This window comes from Dermochelys coriacea, chromosome 1, assembly GCF_009764565.3.
Source record: "Dermochelys coriacea isolate rDerCor1 chromosome 1, rDerCor1.pri.v4, whole genome shotgun sequence".
Taxonomy (NCBI): domain Eukaryota; kingdom Metazoa; phylum Chordata; order Testudines; family Dermochelyidae; genus Dermochelys; species Dermochelys coriacea.
Window position 1 is genome coordinate 205,814,957 of NC_050068.2, and position 22,014 is coordinate 205,836,970.

General features: G+C 43.1%; 1 protein-coding gene across 6 annotated transcripts in view; it reads right to left on the reverse strand.

Moving 5' to 3' along the window:
* Positions 1 to 22,014, reverse strand: part of GSK3B (glycogen synthase kinase 3 beta) — a 184,074-nt gene that overhangs the window by 77,793 nt on the left and 84,267 nt on the right. For all 6 annotated transcript variants that reach the window (XM_043512569.1, XM_043512573.1, XM_043512581.1 and 3 more), the window contains exon 6: positions 1,984 to 2,081. In XM_043512569.1, coding sequence (XP_043368504.1) covers positions 1,984 to 2,081 — 98 coding nt within the window. The remainder of the gene's footprint in view (positions 1 to 1,983; positions 2,082 to 22,014) is intronic.

Consider the following 22,014-nt stretch of genomic DNA (forward strand, 5'->3'; position numbering starts at 1 on the left):
AAAAATGAGGATAAAATTTATGAAGGTGGTGTTTAAAATCTGTACAAGGTCTACATGCAGTGACAAATTTTATTAAATTGTTTCTCTTCTTCCTTTGTGTTTATACTAAATTATGCTAAAACAGAATCATCTCAGCCAAACTGAATATATGGATCCTGAAGAAGAGCTCCGTGTAGCTCGAAAGCTTGTCTCTTCACCAACAGAAGCTGGTCCAATAAAAGCTATTTCTTCACCCACCCTGTCTCTACATGGATTCTGTACAGTTATGAGTCATGGATGCACACTTCCTGTACTGACTGAATGATACTGTATAATTAATGAAAAGTAACTACACAAGCACTATGCCAATCCATGAACTCTGGTTGGCAGACAGCCTGTCAACCAGAGTACATCTTTCTTCTAAATACTATACTTCCACTTGCTCAGAACCAAGTCAAAGGCAAGGCAAAGCACATTCATTAACTCTAGATAGACCTATTTTATTGAAATAACCAGATTTCTAAGGGAGTGAGATGTGACTTTTTGGACTATGTCACCTGATATACAATTAAATGATCTTATATTTACGTAATATCTTTACTCCTGAATAAACTCCATATTGATATACAGACAATAATCACTTAATCATTTCATTGATGAATAAAGCGGATTAGGGAGTAGACCATACTAGCTGTTCATAACAGTTTAGGGCAAAGTGTGAATACCACCATATTTATGGAACTACAGGGGGAAATTTAGGGATCTTGCCAAACAGGGATTCCAGAGCAAATACCACAACTTTTTGCAAGCAATGCTTTGTACCTTTAAGATCATAAATGTTTGCAACTGTAAATTTACATCTCATCCAAAAGAATGGCATTGTGAGACACACTACACCACACTAGGACACAGTTTCAGTACAACTTAAAAAGGAACCTACCACTTAAGGAATCACCAACACTTCTTCTCAGAGCCTCCTAAGTTTTCATTTGAGGTTTCTTTGCAAGTACTGACCCAGCTTAAACCTGTTTAACTTATGAGTTATGACATGATCACAGACTAAGGTGCTACAAGACAGCAGGCAAATCTGTTCTATCTAGATTTTTACTTTTTCTAATTGTGTTATAGGCTGGGCTGGTAGCATCTCCCATTAAGATTGCCCAAAGCTTCCCACTAAAGATCCTGTTTTAAGTTGCTTATAACCTGATAAAAGTAGCTGTCTGGGCTGAAATTTTCCATGCCAGGAGTCAGCTATAGGCCAATCTTCTTTGGAAAATTTCAGCCAAAATGGTTCAACCATTTCCAAGAATGAAGCTAGGGAAAAATAGGTTTTGCTTGTGTTAAAAAATTGAGATCTTTTCCTTGAAATGCCCTAAGGACCCCCCCCCCAGGCTTTGAACTATTTTTGCTGTCATCATGAAAATCCACCTAAACCTCACCAAGTTACAAGCCAATGAAAAATTGCAGTTGCACATGCTCAGAACAGACTTTGATTTTAGCAGCTAAAATCTCTGAAGACTTAATTGTCTCTGAGCACACTAGAGCCCCTCACAGCTCCAAGTACTGACTAGACTGCCAGTGCACCACCCCTACAGGCTGAATGACCATGCTCCATCACTTACCAGCTTCTACCTATTGCCAGACTGTGCAACTGATATCCCCACAAGAGTGACTAAGCATATTCCAGTGCAGGGCAAATTGTGGGTGGGGGACAGAAGCACTTCCCCTGTAATTGCTGCTCTCAGCTGGGCCAGGCAGAGTGAACAGACTGGGATAAGGAGCCAAGGATGAGGTAAGAGGGGAGAGAGATTGGATGAGGAGCCTGGAAGACAGTGGAGGGGAGGGAAAAGGAGAGAGATCAAATGAGGAACTAGAACCTTAATTCTAACTTTCAAGTGATTTACTTTGCAATCTTAATAATGTTCTTTTAACCTAGTTTTTGTGTGCAATATATCTATGTTCAAGGAGCGAGGAGGTGACCCAAGAGTAACTTGAATTCCATACCTTGATTATTTCCACCAACTGATCCACACCACTGTCGCCTGGAAAGATTGGTTGTCCAAGTAACAGTTCTGCCAATACACAGCCTGCTGACCACACATCTGAAAAGAAAAGGGGGAAAAGTGTTTCAGTGAAAGATGTTATACATATATATATATATCATATCAAATTTAACCCATGTAATACATTATTCTGTATTTGGTTCTGTACAAAATACAATTAATCAAGAGCATTCAGCCTTTATATCTAAAAGACCAACAATGAAGACTGAGAACCTCTGGTAGAACCAGAGAGATAAGATCTACAAAAAAAGTCCATCAATCAGTACATATTAACACCCACACCCATAGAATATATACATATACATACTCCTGATCCACTGAAAGATTAGCGATTACTTATATCCTGTTTTTATATATATATATATATATATATATATATATATATATATATATATATATATATAAATATAAATATAAATATAAATATAAATATAAATATAAATATAAACACATCAAATTTAACCCATTTAATATATTACTCTGTGTTTGGTTCTGTAGAAGATACAGTTAATCAAGAGCATTCAGACTTTATATCTAAAAGACAAACAGTGAAGACATGGAGAACCTCTGGTAGAATCAAAGATATAAGATGTATTAAAAAAGTCCATCAATCAGTACATATTAACACCCACCCACACACAGACAGAATATATTAACTGAAAGATTAGTGATTACTCATATCCTGTTAGTGATTACTCATATCATATCTTTAGTCATACATACCGAGTGTGTAAAGACATTTTCTATCAAAGGACAGGTGATGCTTTTTTGTTGTTTTTTTAATCTAGGAGTACAGACTCATTGTTGTGTCATTATATATATGAAAAGATGAATCAGAGCTGCAAATAGTGCTAGCTTTAAATCAAAGAGAATTTAGGTTGTGCAAGGACAGCAGACTCAGACTGTACTAGCACAAAATTTAAGCTCCAAATTTCACCCACTTTGAAATGGTTATATTGGTATTATAAAACTTTCAGAACTTTCAAACTTCAGAGAAATTTACAAACATTATCTGAAGAATTCTGTTGGGGAACCTAAATTCTAAAAAAAAAAAACCCTCTTAAAATATCCACCTTTCCCTCTAAAGTATTTAATGTAATCATAACTGTTAGACAGCAAGACGATATGCTTTCTGCTTGTGTCCCCTCTAGAGCTGCAATTCACTACTCAAACCCAGTTTCCAAAACTGTATTGACACTGAAGCTCTTGTACAAAGAAGAACGTACACAAAAAGCCACAGCAATTTTAAGTTCAAGTAGAAAAACAGTAGAGAAATTAATGGAAAAAACGGAGGAAGAGAACATACTCAAGATCTATAAGGAAAGCAATTCTATTTTAAGCTTCTAAAACAGTATATACAATGGAGATTAAACAAAGTGTAAAGCTTAAAAATCTATTTGGCATCCCAATATTTTATATTGCTTTTTATCCCACAAGTAATATTTTCAAAAGTGCCTAAGTGACAGGCTCCTTTGTAACTTTTACCTATACTGCAAAGGTATGACACACCCATGCCTGAAATGGGGTAGAAGGTGACAGCAATTTAGAAGCACACAGCAATTTCTCACAACAGTCTCAGTCAAAGTGAATAAAAATTTCATATGCAGCATTTGGGGGACATAGGTAGATGTAATGAAGTTAGAGATGGAACACAACCATAACATCAGGATTTGTGAAAAGAATGCCATGTGGGCTTCAATGGCCAATGACAAGTGATCACGAACATCTTACAGCTCAGCTGAAAGACAGCTATGTTATATAAATTTACAGTTTCTTCTCTCCTCCTAATCCCAACTCCCAAGCACTTGGACCAGAAGAAGAGGCATTCACAGTTTGACCCATCCCCAATCTACAGAGTGGAGCCTGCAAACTAGTCAGGGGCCCATGGAACTATCAGGTATATAGTGGAAGATGGCTTAATGAATTCAACATCAACTGTCAATGACTACTCACCAATTTATCTTCAGTCATATACCACGTGCTGCAACTAGACCTTAGCTACATCCAGATACACAGAATTATGATAATTTATAGCAGATGGTTTCCTTTGGGATAAACACCACTGTACCTAATTTTTATTTACTTACAAATAACCTCACTTGACCCTGTAACAGCCAAAGGAGAGGTTACTTACCTGTACAGAGTAAATGGGAGTTCTTCGAGATATTTTGTCCTGACGGGTGCTGCAGTCAGGATGTGCCCATGCACTCTTGATTGGAGATTTCTGTAAGCAGTGTCTGTGGGTCTGCACTTGTGTCCTACACACCCTCGTGCTCTTGTACAAAGGCATATAGTGCAGGCTTGCTGCTGTTTCTCCGGTTCCTTCTCAACCACAAAGTCCAGAGAGTATAACCCCGAAGTTGAAGGGAAGAAGGGCCCCACAGGGGGGTGGAGAACCCAAGGGAACAAAACATCTAGAAGAATTCCAATTACTGTGCAAGGTAACCTCTCCTTCTCCCTATGAGTGCTCCACATCAGAAGATTCACAAGCGGTACCCCAATTATGGAGGAGGATGCTGAGGAGGTAGATTCAGTATGCTCTGTAGAACAGCATCACCAAAGGCCATGTCAACTCTAGACATACACACAATAGTAAAATGCTGGGAAAAGTGCCATTGCAAATGTCTGAGATGGTTATGTACTTCAATAAGACCACAGAGTATACCAAGTCTTAGTAGAATGGGCAATCACCCTCAGTGAAAGAGGTACCTCCAAGGCTTCACAACAGGTCAAGATGTCACCATTTCAACAATCTCTGGGTGGATACTGGGTACCCTTTCATTCTTTCTGTGAGGGAATCAGACTGCGAGAAGCCACGATGGTACTATGAAGATGGCTACCAATCTCTCATTTCAAGACCTTGAGGAGCAAAAACTTTGGGGGATAAGCAAAGAGCAAGACCAGGAGCAGAGGCCAAGGGTAAGGAGGGCATCTCCCAACAAGCTGAGACTATGCCCCCCCAAGAAGAAGCATCTGCATTGGACAATGTCACAAAAAGATCTCTCTCCAGGAAACCCCAAATGAAAGAAATAATCTTTGAGGTATTGACACCCACTAGAACAGTTTGTACTTGTTGAGGGGCATAGACAGACCAGAGCCAGGCTTGAATACATCAGGAGTGTAGTCTTGCCAGGGACGTTACAAATTTACTGGCTGCCACATGGCCCAGGAGTTGAAGAGAACTCTTTGCTGTGGTTTGTAGCTCTGTTGTAGCATGATACTGAGGCTGGCCATCGAAGCAAACCTATTCGTGGGCAGGTATGGTTTGATTGTCATGGAGTCCAAAGTGACTCTGATAAAGTCTATTTGTTGTACAGGTCTAAATGTAGACTATTCCAAGTAGAGGTGGAAGCCCAAGAAGTGGAAGAGGGATAGGACTTTGTTGATTGCTGACGGCACCCTGAGAAAGGAGCAACCCTTAAGAAGTCAGTCATCCAGGCAGGGAAAGACTATTATTCCCATCTAATGAAGATGGGCTGGCGATAGCTGAGAGGACCTTTGTAAAGATCCTTTGCACAGTCAAAAATCAAAGGACAGGATCTAGTACTAGCAGTTGTCCTTGCCCATGACAAATTGTAGGAAACATTTCTGGGAAGGAGTGCAAAGCTATATGGACATATGGTCCCGGAGGTCAAGGAAGACAAACCAATTCCCCAGCTCTAAAGAGGAAATCATCATGGGTAAGGTTACCATTCTGAACCACTGTGAGAGGACGAAGTCTGGAGGTCCAGAATTGGTGGTCTTTTCTTCCTCTTTTCTTGGGAACCAGGAAGCACCTCGAGAAGAACCTTTTCTAAAGACTTTCTCAAGGAAGTCTAGTGGAATGGGTTAGATCACCCCTAGGAATAGGGAATATTGCACCTCCTTGTGAGAAGGATCCCTAAGACGGGGAGGGAGGACACTGAACTGGATGAAATAGCATGCTGAAACCATCTCCAGGATCCACCTGTCAAAGGTGATCAACTCCCAGGCAGACAGGAAATGGGAGAAATGATCCCCATCAGGCTGATGACGGCCTTGGTGTAGAGCATGATCACTTGTGACCCTTGACCAGTTGATCACAAAAGCCGTTCAGAAGAAGTTGCTGATTATGATGGCACTAGGGAAGACAGCCCTTTCTTAGAAAAATCTAGGTTTCTTTCTGGATGGTTCAGTTGATCTTGTAGTTTGATAGTAAATTGGACAAGACCACTGTCTGTGATATGCTGTATTTTTTTATGTGTGTGTGCTGCTCTCAAGGTTGCTTGCTGGGAAGCTTCTAAGTACATAGTCTGCTGGAGATTTATTTTAGGTGATATTGGGACCTCCGTACTGGGGAGGAAAAAGCCTCAGTGGTACCCATTCCAGGATGTGAGGTCTCCTTGTTCCCAGATCAAGAGGGTGACTTTATCCTTTTCAGGGTCTCTCTTTCTGGAGAGTGGGGTCTCTTCATTTTAGATCATCTTGAAGACCCTAAAGGGCTGCAGGGTCTTTGATTACCGGAGCCAGGGCTGGTGTGCTCACCAGAATTGGCAGTTGAGGCTGATGTGTGTGTGTGGAGGGACTTGGACCTTGCGGCTCTCAGAGAGTGTTCCATAAGAAGCAGTTTCAATCCGTCCTACCTCTGCTTTCTGAATCTGCTTTTGCATCTGAAGCAAACCTTGCACTTGGAGGGAATGTGAGCTCTCCAAGGCAGTTGGAATGCCCATTGTTGAGAGAAAAGGACCCATGGTAGACATGGCAGGGTTTGAAGCCTAGGGTCTTGGGCATAACCCAGTAAGAAAGGACAGGCAGATGTAGAGGGCCGAGAGGAACATAGGTCCTGACAGGGTGAAAAAGGATGGGGGGGGGGGAAGACCCCTCCAAAAGCATACAATTGTGTCAAATTAAAAAGTAAGAATGATAAAAACGAAATAACTGAATTAAAGAAATTGGAACAAGTCAGAAAGAAGAGTCAGCAGGCTGCATAGCTAGCTAGGGGACACTGTGACACTCAGTCTCATGCTACAGTTGGTTGAGAAGGAACTGAAGCAGCAGTGGGTCTTCCCCTCCCTATATACTCTCACACCAGAACACAAGAGGGCGTAAAGCACAGACACTGCTGACAAAAATCTCCAGTGTATGGATACAAGCACATCCTGATGTGAAACACCCGTAGAGACAACGTGAAGAAGAATCTTGGTACATGCTGTCTTGTTTTATTGTTATATGAAACAGACTGTTCTCAAACAAATTTAATCCAAAACAGAAACCATACTAAGTAGTATGCGGTAACTATTACACAACGGAAGCCTCTGCAAGGGAACTTTGATGAATCTCCACATCAAATACTGAAATACTGTTAAGGTTTTGCAGCCACTTGTAAAGAAAGATGCTCTCTTGGGAAGGTAGGCTTGCTCTTTCACAAGGATTTCCACAAATCAATTATTTATTCAATGCAAATCTGCCTTGCTACACTGAAAGTCACTCATAATCAATCAATGTTAACTGGAGATTCAGAAAGCCTACAGCTGTGTTAATGCCAAGAAAAAAAATGAATATTCTCTTCAGACTTCTGCCTGGCTTTATGAATCAAGCTTCCTGCTGGAAAACAACAGGGGAACTAATATTCCATATCCCTCTTGTGCATTTAAATGAGATCACTGGGAAACAATGTTTGCACTATATTTAGCTGTTGTTTTAAATGCTTTTGTCAGGAATTGCCTCTTATCTGATAATTTTCTGGTCAGTTTATTACCTTTCCTGATTGCTGCAACCACTGAAGATTGATTCAGGGACATGAGAAACCTTAAAGAATTCAGCTCATATCCCTAAATCAGTCTTCAGGTCACACTCACTTCCAAATACAGGTTGAGCAATTTCCCTGTTCAAGGAAATGCACAAAAATTCTTACTGATAAAGTCATCTGGTCACAGCAATCTGACATCATAACTTCCGAACTCTGTGCAGACTTATGAACCTCTGTTGAGATCCCCGCTTCAAAATATAGTTGATGTATTTGCATAGCTCCTCCCCACTTTGATGATTAATGTAGGAAGCAGCAGATATTCAGGGTGAAACCCTGGCTTTACTGAAGTCAATGGAGCTTTTGCCAATGACTGTAATGGGGTCAGGATTTCACCCTCATTGTGTTTTGAATGTACAAGTTCAGGGGTATTTAGATTTATTTTCCGAGTTAGAGCAGTATCCACCTCTTTCTTTCAGGAGAGACTTTCCTACATTTTATGAGGTGGTTAATGCCCTTAATATTTTATGTATATAATTTTAAGAACCAGAAGAGATGAGGTGAATTCTGTTTAGATGTCTTTACCCAAGGAATTCTTGGATAAGAGGATATTTTGCTGTCTTCTGTAGTCTAAAGATATTCTACTGGAGGCAAAGTGAGTTAACTAGTTAATTGCATAGTTGTTGTAGACATGTTGGTTCCCAAGATATTAAAAGAGACATGCTGGGTGAGGTAATATCTTGTATTGGACGAACTTCTGTTGGTGAGACAGAGAAGCTTTCGAGCTACAAAAGAGCTATGCGTAGCTTAAAAGCTTGTCTTTTTCACCAATAGAAGCTGGCCCAATAAAAGACAACACCTCATATACTCATACTTTAAAGCCAGAAGGGACCATTCTGATCACCTAGTTTGACCTCCTGCATATCACAGGCCACTGAACCTCACCCACTCCTGTAATAGAACTATGAACATCTGGCTGAGTTACTGAAGTCCTCAAATCATGATTTAAAGACTTCAAGTTACCGAGAATTCACCATTTACTCTAATTCAAACCAGCAAGTGACCCATGCTGCTGTGGAAGGTGAAAACCTCTCAGGGTCGATGACAATCTGACCTGGGGGAAAATTTCTTTCTGACCTGAACTATGATGATCAGTTAGACCCTGAGCATGTCATTGAGACCCACCAGCCAGATGCCTGGGAAAGAATTCATTGTAGTAACTTAGAGCCCTCCCCATTTAGTGTCCCATCTCCAGCCATTGAAGATACTTCCTAATAGCAGTTGCAGATGGGCCACATGCCCTTGGAGGCAATCTCCTCATACCATCCCCTTCATAAATTTATTAAGTTTAGTCTTGAAACCAGTGAGGTTTTTCGCTCCCACTGCTCCCCTTGGGACTGTGTTCCAGAACTTCACTCCGCTGATGGTTCAAAACCTTCATCTCATTTCCAGCCTAAACTTCTTGATGGCAAGTTTATAGCCATTTGTTCTTGTGCTAACAATGGCCCTTAACTTAAATAACTCCTCTCCCTTCTTGGTGTTCATCCCTCTGATGTAGACACAGCAATCGAACAGCCCTGCAGCCCGAACCAAAGTCAGCTAGCACAGGCCAGCCTCAGGTGTCTAGTTGCTGTATAGACATACCTTAAATGCATGACCTTGCACTTTGAAATATTAAATTTCATCCCATTTCTATTACTCCAGTTTTCAAGGCCATATTCCAGTCCTCCTCCACATCAGCAATACCTTCCAACTTTGTGTCATCTGCAAATTTTATTAGCAAACTCCCACTTTTTGTGCCAAGGTCATGAATGAAAATGTTAAATAAGATTGGTCCCAAGACTGATCCTTGAGGAATTCCACTAGTAACCTCCCTCCAGCCTTACAGTTCACCTTTCAGTATGACCCGCTGTAGTCTCCCCTTTAACCAGTTCCTTACCCACCTTTCAATTCTCATATTAATCTCCATCTTCTCCAATTTAACTAATAATTTCCCATATGGAACTGTATTAAATGCCTTCCTGAAATCCAGCTAGATTAGATCTTCTGCATTTCCTTTGTCTAAAAAACCAGTTATCTTCTCAAAGAAAGATCATGCTGGTCTGCCACAATCTACCTTTTGTAAAACCATGTTGTATTTTATCCCAATTTCCATTTACCTCTATGTCCTTAACTACTTTCTCTCTCAAAATTTGTTCCAAGACCTTGAATACAACGGAGGTAAAACTAATGGTCCTTTAGTTCCCCAGATCACTTTTTTTCATTTAGTAAAAATAGGTACTGTATTAGCAATTCTCCAATGATCTCTAAGTTTACAGGGTATGATCTCTAAGTTTACAGATTTATAAAAAATCCTTGCTTTTGGGCTTGCAATTTCATGTGCCAGTTCCTTTAATATTCTTGGATGAAGATCACCTAGGCCCTCTCAATTTGGTCCCATTAAATTGTTTGAGTTTGATGTTCATCTCGGATGTGGTAATTTTTACTTCCATATCTTCGTTTCCATTAGCCACCCTGCTACTACCCCAAAACTCTTAATTATTCTTACTAAAATCCGAGGCAAAGTAGTCGTATGGGTGTTGGGCCATGGCCAGATTATTTTTCATCACCACCCCATCCTCAGTGTTTAGCGGACCCACTTCTTTCCTTGTCTTCTTTTTATTTATATGGGTAAATAACTTTGTATCATTGGTTTTAATTTCCTTTGCAAGCTCCAACTCTGCTTGACTTTTGGCAGTTCTAACTTTTCCCCTACACTATCTGACTTCCAAAAGGTAGCTTTCTTTGTTGATCCATTAAATCTTCCATTCCTTGTAGGCTTTCTGCTTTCTCCTAAATCTCTGAGATGCATGTTCATCCAATTTGATCTGCAACCCTTCCCTACAATTTTTTTCCTCCCTGCCTGGGATGCAGGCTTCAGATACTTTAAGTCAGAGTTGCAGAAACTAAATTTCAAGCCTCCTCCACTTTCAGATCCTTGAGTCACTTCCCCAGCTACTTCCCTTAATTTTTCAGTGTTTGCCCTTTTGAAATCAAGGACCCTAGCTGCAGACCTATTTTTGTTTATCCTCCCATTTAGTGTAAACTGAATTATCTCATGATCACTTGAACCGCAGTTATCCTCTACAACCAGTTCTTCTGTGAAGTCCTTGCTACTTACACATACCAAATCTAAAATGCCATCACCTCTTGTTGGTTTGGTGACTATTTGGTGAAGAAATCATATCCAGGAATATCTGGGCCCTACCATTTTTAGTAGCACTTCTCCTCCAATCTATAGCTTGGAAATTAAAGTCTCCCATTATTACACACTTCCTAGTAGCATTTATTTAATTAAAAATATTAAAGAGGTCTCTATCCATATCCAGAGCAGACTATAGTGGTCTGTATCATACCCCATGCACTATTCCAGTGGAGCCTCTGTTGCATTTCTTCTCCAAAGTGATTGACCAAAATCTAAATCTGTTTGGGTCAATCACTTCTTATTGCAGTTACCTCATTATTATATTTATTTCTGTCTTTCCTCAACAGCACATACCCTTCAATATCTGTGCTCCAGCCATGACTATTATTCCAGCGTGTTTCTATTATCCCTATAATATCCGGTTTTACTCCCTACACCAGCAGTTCTCATTCCTCCATTTTGTTACCTAGGCTCCTTGCATTGGTGTATAGATATCTTAGCTTTTTCTGCTTGGCTTCGCCCAGATTCCTTGCCTGTTTAGCTGCAGTTATTCTACTGTCAGTATTGCCTACCTGACTCTTAGTGTCATTGGTATTGGCACTATCTTTCCACTTGATATCCAATCTCCTACCCTCTGTTGTACCTTTCTCCATTGCTGTATCCTCTCTTATTTGATTTCCCGGAGGCTCAGTATCAGAATCAGGCATGAAGATTACATGAGTAGGGTCCTACCCAATTCATGGCCACGAAAAACATGTCATGGACTGTGAATCTGGTTTCCGCCTGTGAAATCAGATTTCACAGGGGAGACCAATGTTTCTCAAATTGGGGGTCTTGACCCAAAAGGGAGTTGCAGGAGCAGTCACAAGGTTATTTTAGGGGGTTGCGGTATTGCCACCCTTACTTCTGCGCTGACTTCAGAGCTGGGCAGCCAGAGCGGTGTCTGCAGGCTGGGAGCCCAGCTCTGAAGGCAGAGTCACCAGCAGCAGCAGAGCAGAAGGATGGCATGGAATGGTATTGCCACCCTTACTTCTGCGCTGCTGCCTTCAGAGCTGGGCAGCCAGACAGTGGTGGCTTCTCACTGAGGGCCCAGCTCTGTGGACAGCAGCTTTGCATTCAGAGCTGGATTCCTGGCCTGCAGCCACCGCTCTCCAGCTGCCCAGCTCTGAAGGCAGTGCCGCTGCCAGCAGCAGTGCAGAAGTAAGGGTAGCAGGACTGCACCCCCCTACAATAATCTTGCGACTCCCCCCCTTCCTGCACCCCAACTCCTTTTTGGGTCAAGACCTCTACAATTACAACACCTTGACATTTCAGATTTAAATAGCTGAAATCATGATATTTATGATTTTTAAAATCCTATGATCGTGAAATTGACCAAAATGGATCCTGAATTTGGTAGGGCCTTATACATGAGACTCTCCAGACCGCCCCTGAATTCCTAGTTTAAAAGCTCTTTAAAGCCAACCTCCATCCCAGAAGTCTGTTTCCATCCCTATTCAGGTGGAGTCCATCCCATCCTTCTCTCCCTGAAGGCCTCCCAGTGATCAAACATCCCAAAACCTTCCTTATAGCATCACTGCCTCAGCCATCTGCTGATCATCATAATCTTGTCTTGCCTTGCCTTCACTCTCTAGGGACAGGTAGAATCCCCCACTGAAAATTACCTGAGCCTCCATTTCTTTAAGTTACTTCCCAGCCTGGAATAGTCTCCCTTAATATGTTTCAATGAGAATCTAGTAGTATCATTTGTTCCCACATGAAGGACAATCAGTGGATTCTTTCCTACTCCCATAAGGGGCCTCTTCATCCTCAGGTTCACATCCCGTTTCTTAGCTCCTGGCAGACAGCATACCCTTCTGTTCTCTGGATCGGCTCTAGTGACAGGCCTGTCTGTTCTTATTAGGGAGTCCCCCATCATGGAGAACTGTAGACCTGGTGTTGGTGCAATTCTCCAGTCTATCTCCTTCTATTCCTTCTGGCTGCAAGTCCTCTTGTCTTTTGTTCTCACTTACGATCCTCTAGGAGTCATCCTCTTTCATCCAGAGGAGCTGAACTTGAGCTCTCTCCACGGACTCTTCCCCTCTTCTTGTAGGGCTAGCCATTCTTCTCCTCTCCCTTGCCATCCCACCATCTGTTACTGTCTGCTGCGCCTCTTCATTTTCCAACTCAGCAAACCTGTTCCTCAGCTGTATTTCTTCTTCACTAGCCTCAGCCTTCACTTCCCTCTGCCTTGTTCACTTAGTCACATGCTTCCACTGGCCACTTTCTTCATCCAGCACTCTACCCTCACAGTTCTCCAGTCCAGCTTGCATCTACAAGTCTTGAGTTTTCCCTTCCGTCTCCCTCTTTCCTTCCTCCATCATCTGTTCAAAACTCAATCAAGAGTTTCAATCTGCATCTCCAAACCTTGGATCTTCTCTTCCATCCAATCTATATGGCAGCACTTCATACAAATGAAGCATCTTTCAGGTACATACTGCAGGATAATATACATTTGCAGCTTCCACATTAACTCATCTTCATTCTCTTCCATTCCTTGAGTGGGACTACCACTGCTGCCTCTGTACCTGTCAAACTTCCCCCTCAAACTTCTGTCAAGAAAAAAAAAACAACTTAACCCCACACATTCTCGCTCCCAAACTCTCCTTACAAAACTCCCTTGTTTTCAGCTGACTCCTGGGCCACTGCTCCTGTGCTGCTTGCTGGCCAGCCCCTTGGCTACCTTTACAGGCCTCCTAATCAGGCCTCACCCTTGACTCTCTAAATTGTCTAAAATGCATCCGATGAAGTGAGCTGTAGCTCACAAAAGCTTATGCTCAAATAAATTTGTTAGTCTCTAAGGTGCCACAAGTACTCCTTTTCTTTTTGTAAATTGTCTCTGTGCACTACTCCCTGGACCTTCTATTTATATTTAACTAGGACCATTTAATAACTATAAAATAATACTCTAATAGTTGTTCACAACTGATTTACAATTTTATATATCCAACAGATAACCCTCTCACCTTCTAAATCCTTATATTTCTATAAGCAGGAGTTTTTCAATCATATTGGAACCCCTATTTTATTAATTAATTGGAGATACGAGTTCAGAAAAACAAAGTTTATAAAACATCTCAAAATTACAGTAGGTACAGTGTATAATATATTAATCATTCAATAACAGTATGCATAACAAAAGAAAACAAATGCATACAGTGTGCCTGATTTTTCTTTGTTTGAGAGAACTGTATCTCTTCCTTGCCACCAGATCTGTCTTTTCAAACATGCACAGCTGATTGAATGTTGGCTGGAGGACTGAAGTCACATGCAGTGGCAGAAAACTTGGTTCATATACTTCATCATTCATAAGATAGATGTTTATAAAATCAAGGTTCTACGGCACTATATATTTTGTTTACTGTTTGCAGTAGTAAATAGAATTAACTATGGACAAAAGTGGATGTCAAACTGCTGAAACTGATTAATCAGTAAGGTAAGATATGCCCTTGAGAAAGAATAGGAAAATGAATTCGCAATCTTAGTCACATATAAGGAACAACAGTTGGGACTAACAGGATCCTAAGGAGAGGATATGACATCATTCAGGTATTTTTTTTCCTATAAATAAGAATATCAGATGGTATTTTATATAGGCCCTCTTAATTACTACATAGTCATAGAATAGAATATCAAGGTTAGAAGGGACCTCAGGAGGTCATCTAGTCCAACCCCTGCTCAAAGCAGGATTAATCCCCAATTTTTGCCCCAGATCCCTAAATGGCCCCCTCAAGGATTGAACTCACAACCCTGGGTTTAGCAGGCCAATGCTCAAACCACTGAGCTATCCCTCCCCCACAGACCTATTTATGGTTGAGAACCATAGCACTCCACCATACCACCCCACAGACCCCTATGCCCAATGCCCCTCACCCAGAGACACCTCCACAGAGTGGGGACAGGAGCGGAGCCCCAAGTACAGGGCTGGGCAGCAGGACCACTGGGACCCTGGACACCAGCAGGCTGGGCGGCTGGGACCCTGGACTATGCCACACTGGACAACCAGGATCCTGCTGAGCAGGGCCAGCCGGCCTTTAGCACACAGCTGTAGACTGTACAGAAAGCATAGACTGCTATTACTTTTGGACCATCAATAATTAAGTTGTCACAGAAGTATTACAGTAAATGTAACTTATTAAATGACCATCATTGCAGCTAACCAAATATGTTATAACTAATGAGAAAAGTTAATTAAATATCTTATCTGATAAATAGTATTACCGACTAATTACACACAAGCACAATTTAACCCACAAAGAAGTTCCTGTAGCCTCTTTTTGGGTTAAGATTTTCTGTTCTTAAGTCTTAAAAAATGAAGCTCTGAAATTTGTAATTTTATTTAAGTTATAGGTTTTTGTTCCTTTAATGATCTTCATGGTTGATGGATATACAGTAACTTCTCTAATACCTTGATCTGAGTGATTTTCTTGCCTTTTTAAGTAATTCTGCCATTGTAAATATGTGGAAAAAAAAACCAAACACTTTTCCCCATTTCAGTAAGAAAGATTTTTCATGACAGATTGTAAAATAAAGACTGCCTGTCTTTAAAATTCTGTAGGTGGCTAATTACATGTTGGGATGAAGGTTGTCTTTTGCCACCGTATTTGGTACCCAATGGATTCTATCTATTCACTAGTTCCTTTATAACATTAGCTCTAGTAGATGAGAGATTTATTTTTAAAAAATAGCTAATTGGATCAGGTTTCCCACTCCCTCAGGGAGACTGAGAAATTATATACTGAGTTCTATTTTAAATTTCTTCAGCTTTATTCTTTAAGTAGATAACTGATTTTCAGGAGCTGTGGACACTAGCTAAATCACAGGGTTTTGCTGATTGCATAATTCTACCATCTTGTCTGTCTTCTTGATTTTCTCCACTCTTTTAGACCGGTGAATTTTGATTTCAAATGCAGCAGAAGTTGCCTTAGTGCTCAACAAATTCTATGGAGGTTCAGACAGCTATTTCTGTGTTTTAATCAGGTGAGGAAACAAAAACTAGCATGTGATCGTTGATCTTAAATGGATTAAACCAGGAACTCTCAGAAATACCATATCAATGAAGGGAAGAGATCTTGCCCTGTCCTATTTATGTAAAAGACTGTGGTGATATTGTCTGACATTATTTGGATATGGAGTGAACGCATAAATGGGAGAAAAGCCCGCGCATGTAAGGCAGATTGCCCTTAGTCCCAGCAGACTGATGTGCAGTCTGGCCTTCTGTGGGGCACAGGTACCTTGTACCACGTGACCATTCAGATGAGCACCCCAACCCAGAAGGAATGCATCTGTTATGATGGTGGCACTGGGGGGGCAGGAGTGTTGAAGGGGATGCCTACTCTCACTGGTTCTGGATTCAACCACCAGGTATGAGAGGCAATGACCCTAGGGGGAATCAGTCACTCTGGTGCTGAGGTGATCCTTGCCTGGTAAGTAGACCAACCAAAGCTTAATTGCTCAATTCCTACTTTTGGGTAATGGCTAACAATTGCATACGTTTTCTAATTTCTGGCTGCAGCTGACTATGTGCATGCTCTTTGGAATTTTAGTTCCTGTTTAACTATATCTTGTCATGGCAACAAAAATTATAGTTTTCAGGCTCTTAAAAAGTCTGCTCTCTTACCAGATCAAAAAACTATTTACACCCTTAATTCCCTGCCTCAAAATATTACATTACAGCGATTGTATGTTTTGTCAGAATTATGCAACCCTGCTATCAATATAGCAAACACATTATGACAGGAACCCCCTCTAAAAAGGTTCAGTGCTCAGATCCCAAAATTTGGATGCTTATTGAAACCTAAAGAGGCTTCAGCCAGGCCCCATATTTGTACAGACATGAACAAATATTTGCAGGCCCCGATTCCCCCCCCCCATCCATAATGATGCTACAGCCTACTCATTTTTATCTTGTGCTATTTGGGATAAGAAATAGGAGTGCTTCCTTCTCTGACATCTTCATGGGCTATAAAAACCTTACCCCTCTTTCCCTCCACCCAATAATTTCCTCCATCCACTATGTATTTTCCCCTTTCCTCATCCTAATATGGTCGTGTCCCCCCGGCTTTCCTCTGTCATCTAGTGCTCTCTCTCTCTCCCCCTCATCCTCTTCAGAAGCCTGAAATAGCATGCAATGTTTTGTGAACGTGTGAATGGAACTCCAGGTAGCCGCGCTGCATCTATGCAGTATCTTTTCTTCCTGCAGGGATGCTGCAGAGGCACCTTGTGCTCTCATAGAGCATGCCCTTACCTCATTAGGTATAGGGATACGTGCTAATTAGCAGCACACAATAATGCACCCAGAAATCCACTTAGGATATGTCTAAACAGGAATAATACACCCACATCAGGCCAATGTCAGCTGACTCTGGCTGGCGGGTCTATAAAATTCCATTGTAGACCTTCAGGCTCAGACTAGAGCCGTGGCTCTGGGACTGTGTGAGGGGGGAGGTCCCAGATCCTGGGCTCCAGCCTGAGCCTGAAAGTCTATAAAGCAATTTTACAGCACCACAATCTGAGTAAGAGTCAGTGGATTCAGGACAGCCATGGGTGTTTTATTGCAGTGTAGATATACCTTGTCTTCATGACCTTTCTGCTGTGGCAAGAAATAGCCATGGTGATTTTTGATAGGGCCTTTGCATGTAGAACACCGAGGCACCACTGCCATCGAGGGAATGAAGTCTCTCTCCTCTCTTCAGCAGAGACATGGGTTTTGGGAAGAAAACAGGTAAGTGGACAGTTTGATATGAAATTTCAGAAATAACCTTGGGGAGGATTTTTAGGACGAAGGCGAAGGGAGGCCTTTTCTTGTGAAAAATATTATATGGTGGGTCTGTCATGAGGGCTTCCATCTCACTCACCCTTCTGCTGTGTTAATAAGAACTAAAAATGCAACTTCTATAGACAGGTGGGACATGGAGCATATTGCCAAATGTTCAGATGGTTGTCTGGTAAGTGTTGACACCACAAGATTGAGGTCCCATTGAGAAGTAACTTTGACCACTGGTGGAAAGTCCTGACTAGACCGCATGAATCTCTGTGTTGTTGGGCGAGTGAAAATTGAACATCCATCTAGTGGAGGAAGGAAGGCACTGATCACTCTGTGAGCTAATGGAAAGACTTGAGTTTTTGTTTTTTAAAACAGGAAAAGACTGATTATGCTAAGCAAAGCAGAGAAACATATCCACTTAGCTAGTTAGCAGGTCCTAGTTGAATCTTTCCTACTTTGAATAAGAATAGTTCGGATAGGTGCTGAGCAAGAACGTTCTAGTCCTGATGCCCATCCAAATAGGCTGTGAGGTGGAGTGGGTCTGGATTGGGGCACCTGATTCTTTCCTCTTCCTGGGAAGGGGCAGATCCTGATAAGACGACAGACTGATATTCTCCTCAGAAGCTCCAGGAACCAACACGGTTTGGGCCAGTTGGGTGCTCAGAGAATGCTTGTGACCCTGTTGTGATGGATCTCTCTCGATAATTGTGGTAGCAGGGTAACAGGAGAAAAAGCATATCTGAGTTCATCTATCCATACCAACAGGAGAGCATTGCCCTGGGAGTCATGACCCATAGCTCCTCTGGGGCAATACAGAGGAAGTTTCTGTTCGTTTGGAACCTGAAGAGATCCCACTGAGGCATGCCCCACTGAGTTAGTATCTCACTCAGGACAGAGCTGTGTGTCTCTCACTTGCGATCGCCAGAGAAGCGTCTGCTCAGGTTGTCTGCTAAAGAGTTTTGAGGACCTAGAAGGTATATGGCTTGGATGGTGATGTGGTTTCTGATGCCTGACTACTTCTAGGCAGAAGGGAAGAGATCTTGCTCTGTCCTATTTATGTAAAAGACTGTGGTGATATTGTCTGACATTATTTGGATATGGAGTGAACGCATAAATGGGAGAAAAGCCATGCATGCCAGGCAGATTACCCTTAGTCCCAGCAGACTGATGTGCAGTCTGGCCTTCTGTGGGGCACAGGTACCTTATACCATGTGACCATTCAGATGAGCACCCCAACCCAGAAGGAATGCATCTATTATGATGGGTTTCAGAGTAGCAGCCATGTTAGTCTTTATTCGCAAAAAAGAAAACGAGTACTTGTGGCACCTTAGAGACTAACAAATTTATTTGAGCATAAGCTTTCGTGAGCTCACTTTAGCTCATGAAAGCTTATGCTCAAATAAATTTGTTAGTCTCTAAGGTGCCACAAGTACTCCTTTTCTGTTATGATGGTGGCACTGGGGGGGCAGGAGTGTTGAAGGGGATGCCTACTCTCACTGGTTCTGGATTCAACCACCAGGTATGAGAGGCAATGACCCTGGGGGAAATCAGTCACTCTGGTGCTGAGGTGATTCTTGCCTGGTGAGTAGACCAACCAAAGCCAGACCTGTTGGCATCATAGATAAAGTCTGGCGAACAGTGTCACAAGTCAATGAGGCACACACTGACCGTAATCCTTGGTCTGAAAATAAACAGTATTATCAGATTGCTCATTAACTGAAATCTTTCCATGGGGCGAAAAGCTCTTGCAAAATGGAGTCCAGGGTCACTGAATAAATGTAACGTCCGTGTAGGTGTTAAAATAGACTTTTCTTTCTTCATGCAGGTGCCCAGCGCTGCTAGAAGATGAAGCAGGAACAAAGTCATCAATCTGACCTACCTAGGAACCAATCGTCAAGACCTGGGAAAACTGTGCAACTCTGAAGTCTCATTTGGGCTTCCTCTGCAGAGAAGACCTTTATGAATACTCTGGATGCTACTGCTAGTCCAAAGGGAAGGACAGTGAGCTGTAAATGTTCCTGATCCACTAGAAACCAAAGGAACTCTCTGTGGGACAAATTAATATCTACATATCCTTCATCGAAAGCTGTGAACTACGAATTTCAACTTTTGAATACAGCTAGTTCAGCTGCAGAAGGCTTAGACTGGGTCTCCACCCTCTGACTTTTGTGGGGACTAAGAAATAAAGGGAATAAACCCTCTCCCTCAATACTAAGGTGACACTTGCTCTATTGCCCCTCATTGGAGGAGGGCATCTGCTTCCAGTTAAGAATCACCTCATGAGAATGGTCCCTGAAGGGGGGCTGGGAAAGAAGCTTGTGAGGAGGGAAGGAAAAACCCTATGGCGTATCCTTGATGGTTGTGATTAGCCATCTCTACCACCACAGTCACAGGGTGGGGGTGGGTACAGAAGTGTTCGTATCCCTTAGATGGCACAAAGTATTTATGCTCCACCCCCTTGGCCGTTGGCGGGATAGAGGTGGGTGTGTGCCACCAAGTTCAGGTTCTAGGCAGCCCTCCTAAGTAGGTCCTGATGGGCCCTGGTGTTCTATAGCAGGCAATGTGGTGCAGGTCCCTGCCACCGCCTCATCCGCAGAGGAAGAGGACAATGCCCTTGGTGGCACTGGGTCTTCCTGACCCCCTGGCTCATGAGAATCTACCTGCGTAGTGGCCCCTTGAGCGGTGCAGGCGGCGGCTGCAGTGCCTGGTGCAGTAGTTGCTACAGAGCTGGTGTCCGCGTCGGTATCCGGTCTTGAGTGTTAGTCTGGGCTTCTGCATCTTGACCACAGGGAGGTTCCGGGGTGACAGAGGAAGCCGATGGAGTCATCTGAGCCTCTGACACCACTGACAGGGACCTGGAACCAGGCCTCTGGGCTTGGTGGTAGGCCCATGGTGTCCAAAAGGGCCACTGAGTCAGCCCCTGCCACAGAGGAGGCCAGGAGATTACAGGCATCAGCTCTCCTTTGTCCTGCCTTGGGCGGTGCCGGGAGCGGTATCAGCTCCGCCAGGATATGTAGGAGTCCACCTCTGAGTCCAAGTGTAACCAGGGCAGTACAAACCTAGACGGTCCCGGGGTGAAGGCAAGCAGTGCTGCATCATAGTAGGCTTGCCCCATGACGGGCAAGCGCCAGTGCCACTGTCAGTGCCGTCGTCAGAGGCAGAGCCTAGCCCGGCGGGATAGGAGACTGTGCTGTCATGGTGATTAGCTCCCTTGTGCCTCCAACATGTCCGATGTGGAGGGAAGATCCAGGTCCTCCTCCACTCCCCCTGCATCGGGGAGTCCACCAGAACCAGACTCAACGGACCTCCCAGTGAGGCTGGAGTTGACAGTCCTGGCATAGGCGTGCCCAAAGTTGGGTGTCCCAACACGGGATGCACCCCGCTGGTGCCCAGATTCTCCATTGCCTTAGTAGGAAAGCACTCCCTGCCCACCCTCTCCGTTTCATGTGGCACCAGAGACTGTGAGCAGTGCCTCACACTGGAGTTGGTTCTCAGTGCCGGGGAACCGTGGTGCCAGGTCTCCTTAGATGAGTCCTTTCTCAGCACCATGGCCTCCCATACTGAAGTGCCCAGTGCCAGGTTCGACGTCGCCTGGGGCAAAGGGCTGACTCCATTAGAAGGAGTTTCAGCTGAAGTCCCACTCCTTTTTTGTTCTGGACTTAAAGCCCCTGCAAATGTTACACCTGTCGGGACTGGTGGCCTTCTCCAAGGCACCTGAGTCAGGAGTCGTGTGGGTCTCCCTTGGGCATGGGCTTGAGGCAGGACCCGCACAGCTTGAAGCCCTGAGACCGAGGCATGCCCTGGTCCTGGGGATGGGATGCGGGGCGGGGGGGAGAAGAGGGAACCACCAATGTAAACTTAACTAACTATACTAACTAACTAACTACCTACAACTATACAAACTATTTACAGATAGAGAAAAAAAAGAGTACACTAGGGAATCACTAGCAAACGCAAAGAGGAGCTTCTCCAACAACCATCACTGGTGGTAAGAAGGAGCTGAAGAGGTGGTGGGTCAGCAGGGAAATATATACACCGCCATGAAGGCACCATTCCAGGGGGGCCACAGCCAACCCGACGGGTAGTGTTAGGGAAAAACCTTCCAATGATTGTGCACGCAGCACGCACACATCTACTTGGAATAGACATAAGCAATCACTAGAGGAAGAACACAAAGAACTATTGCATACATGTGGGCCAATGGACACTGTTTCCAGACAGGCACATGGCACACATGCCCACTCACGTGTGGAATATACATGGGGACCAGCACTTGAAG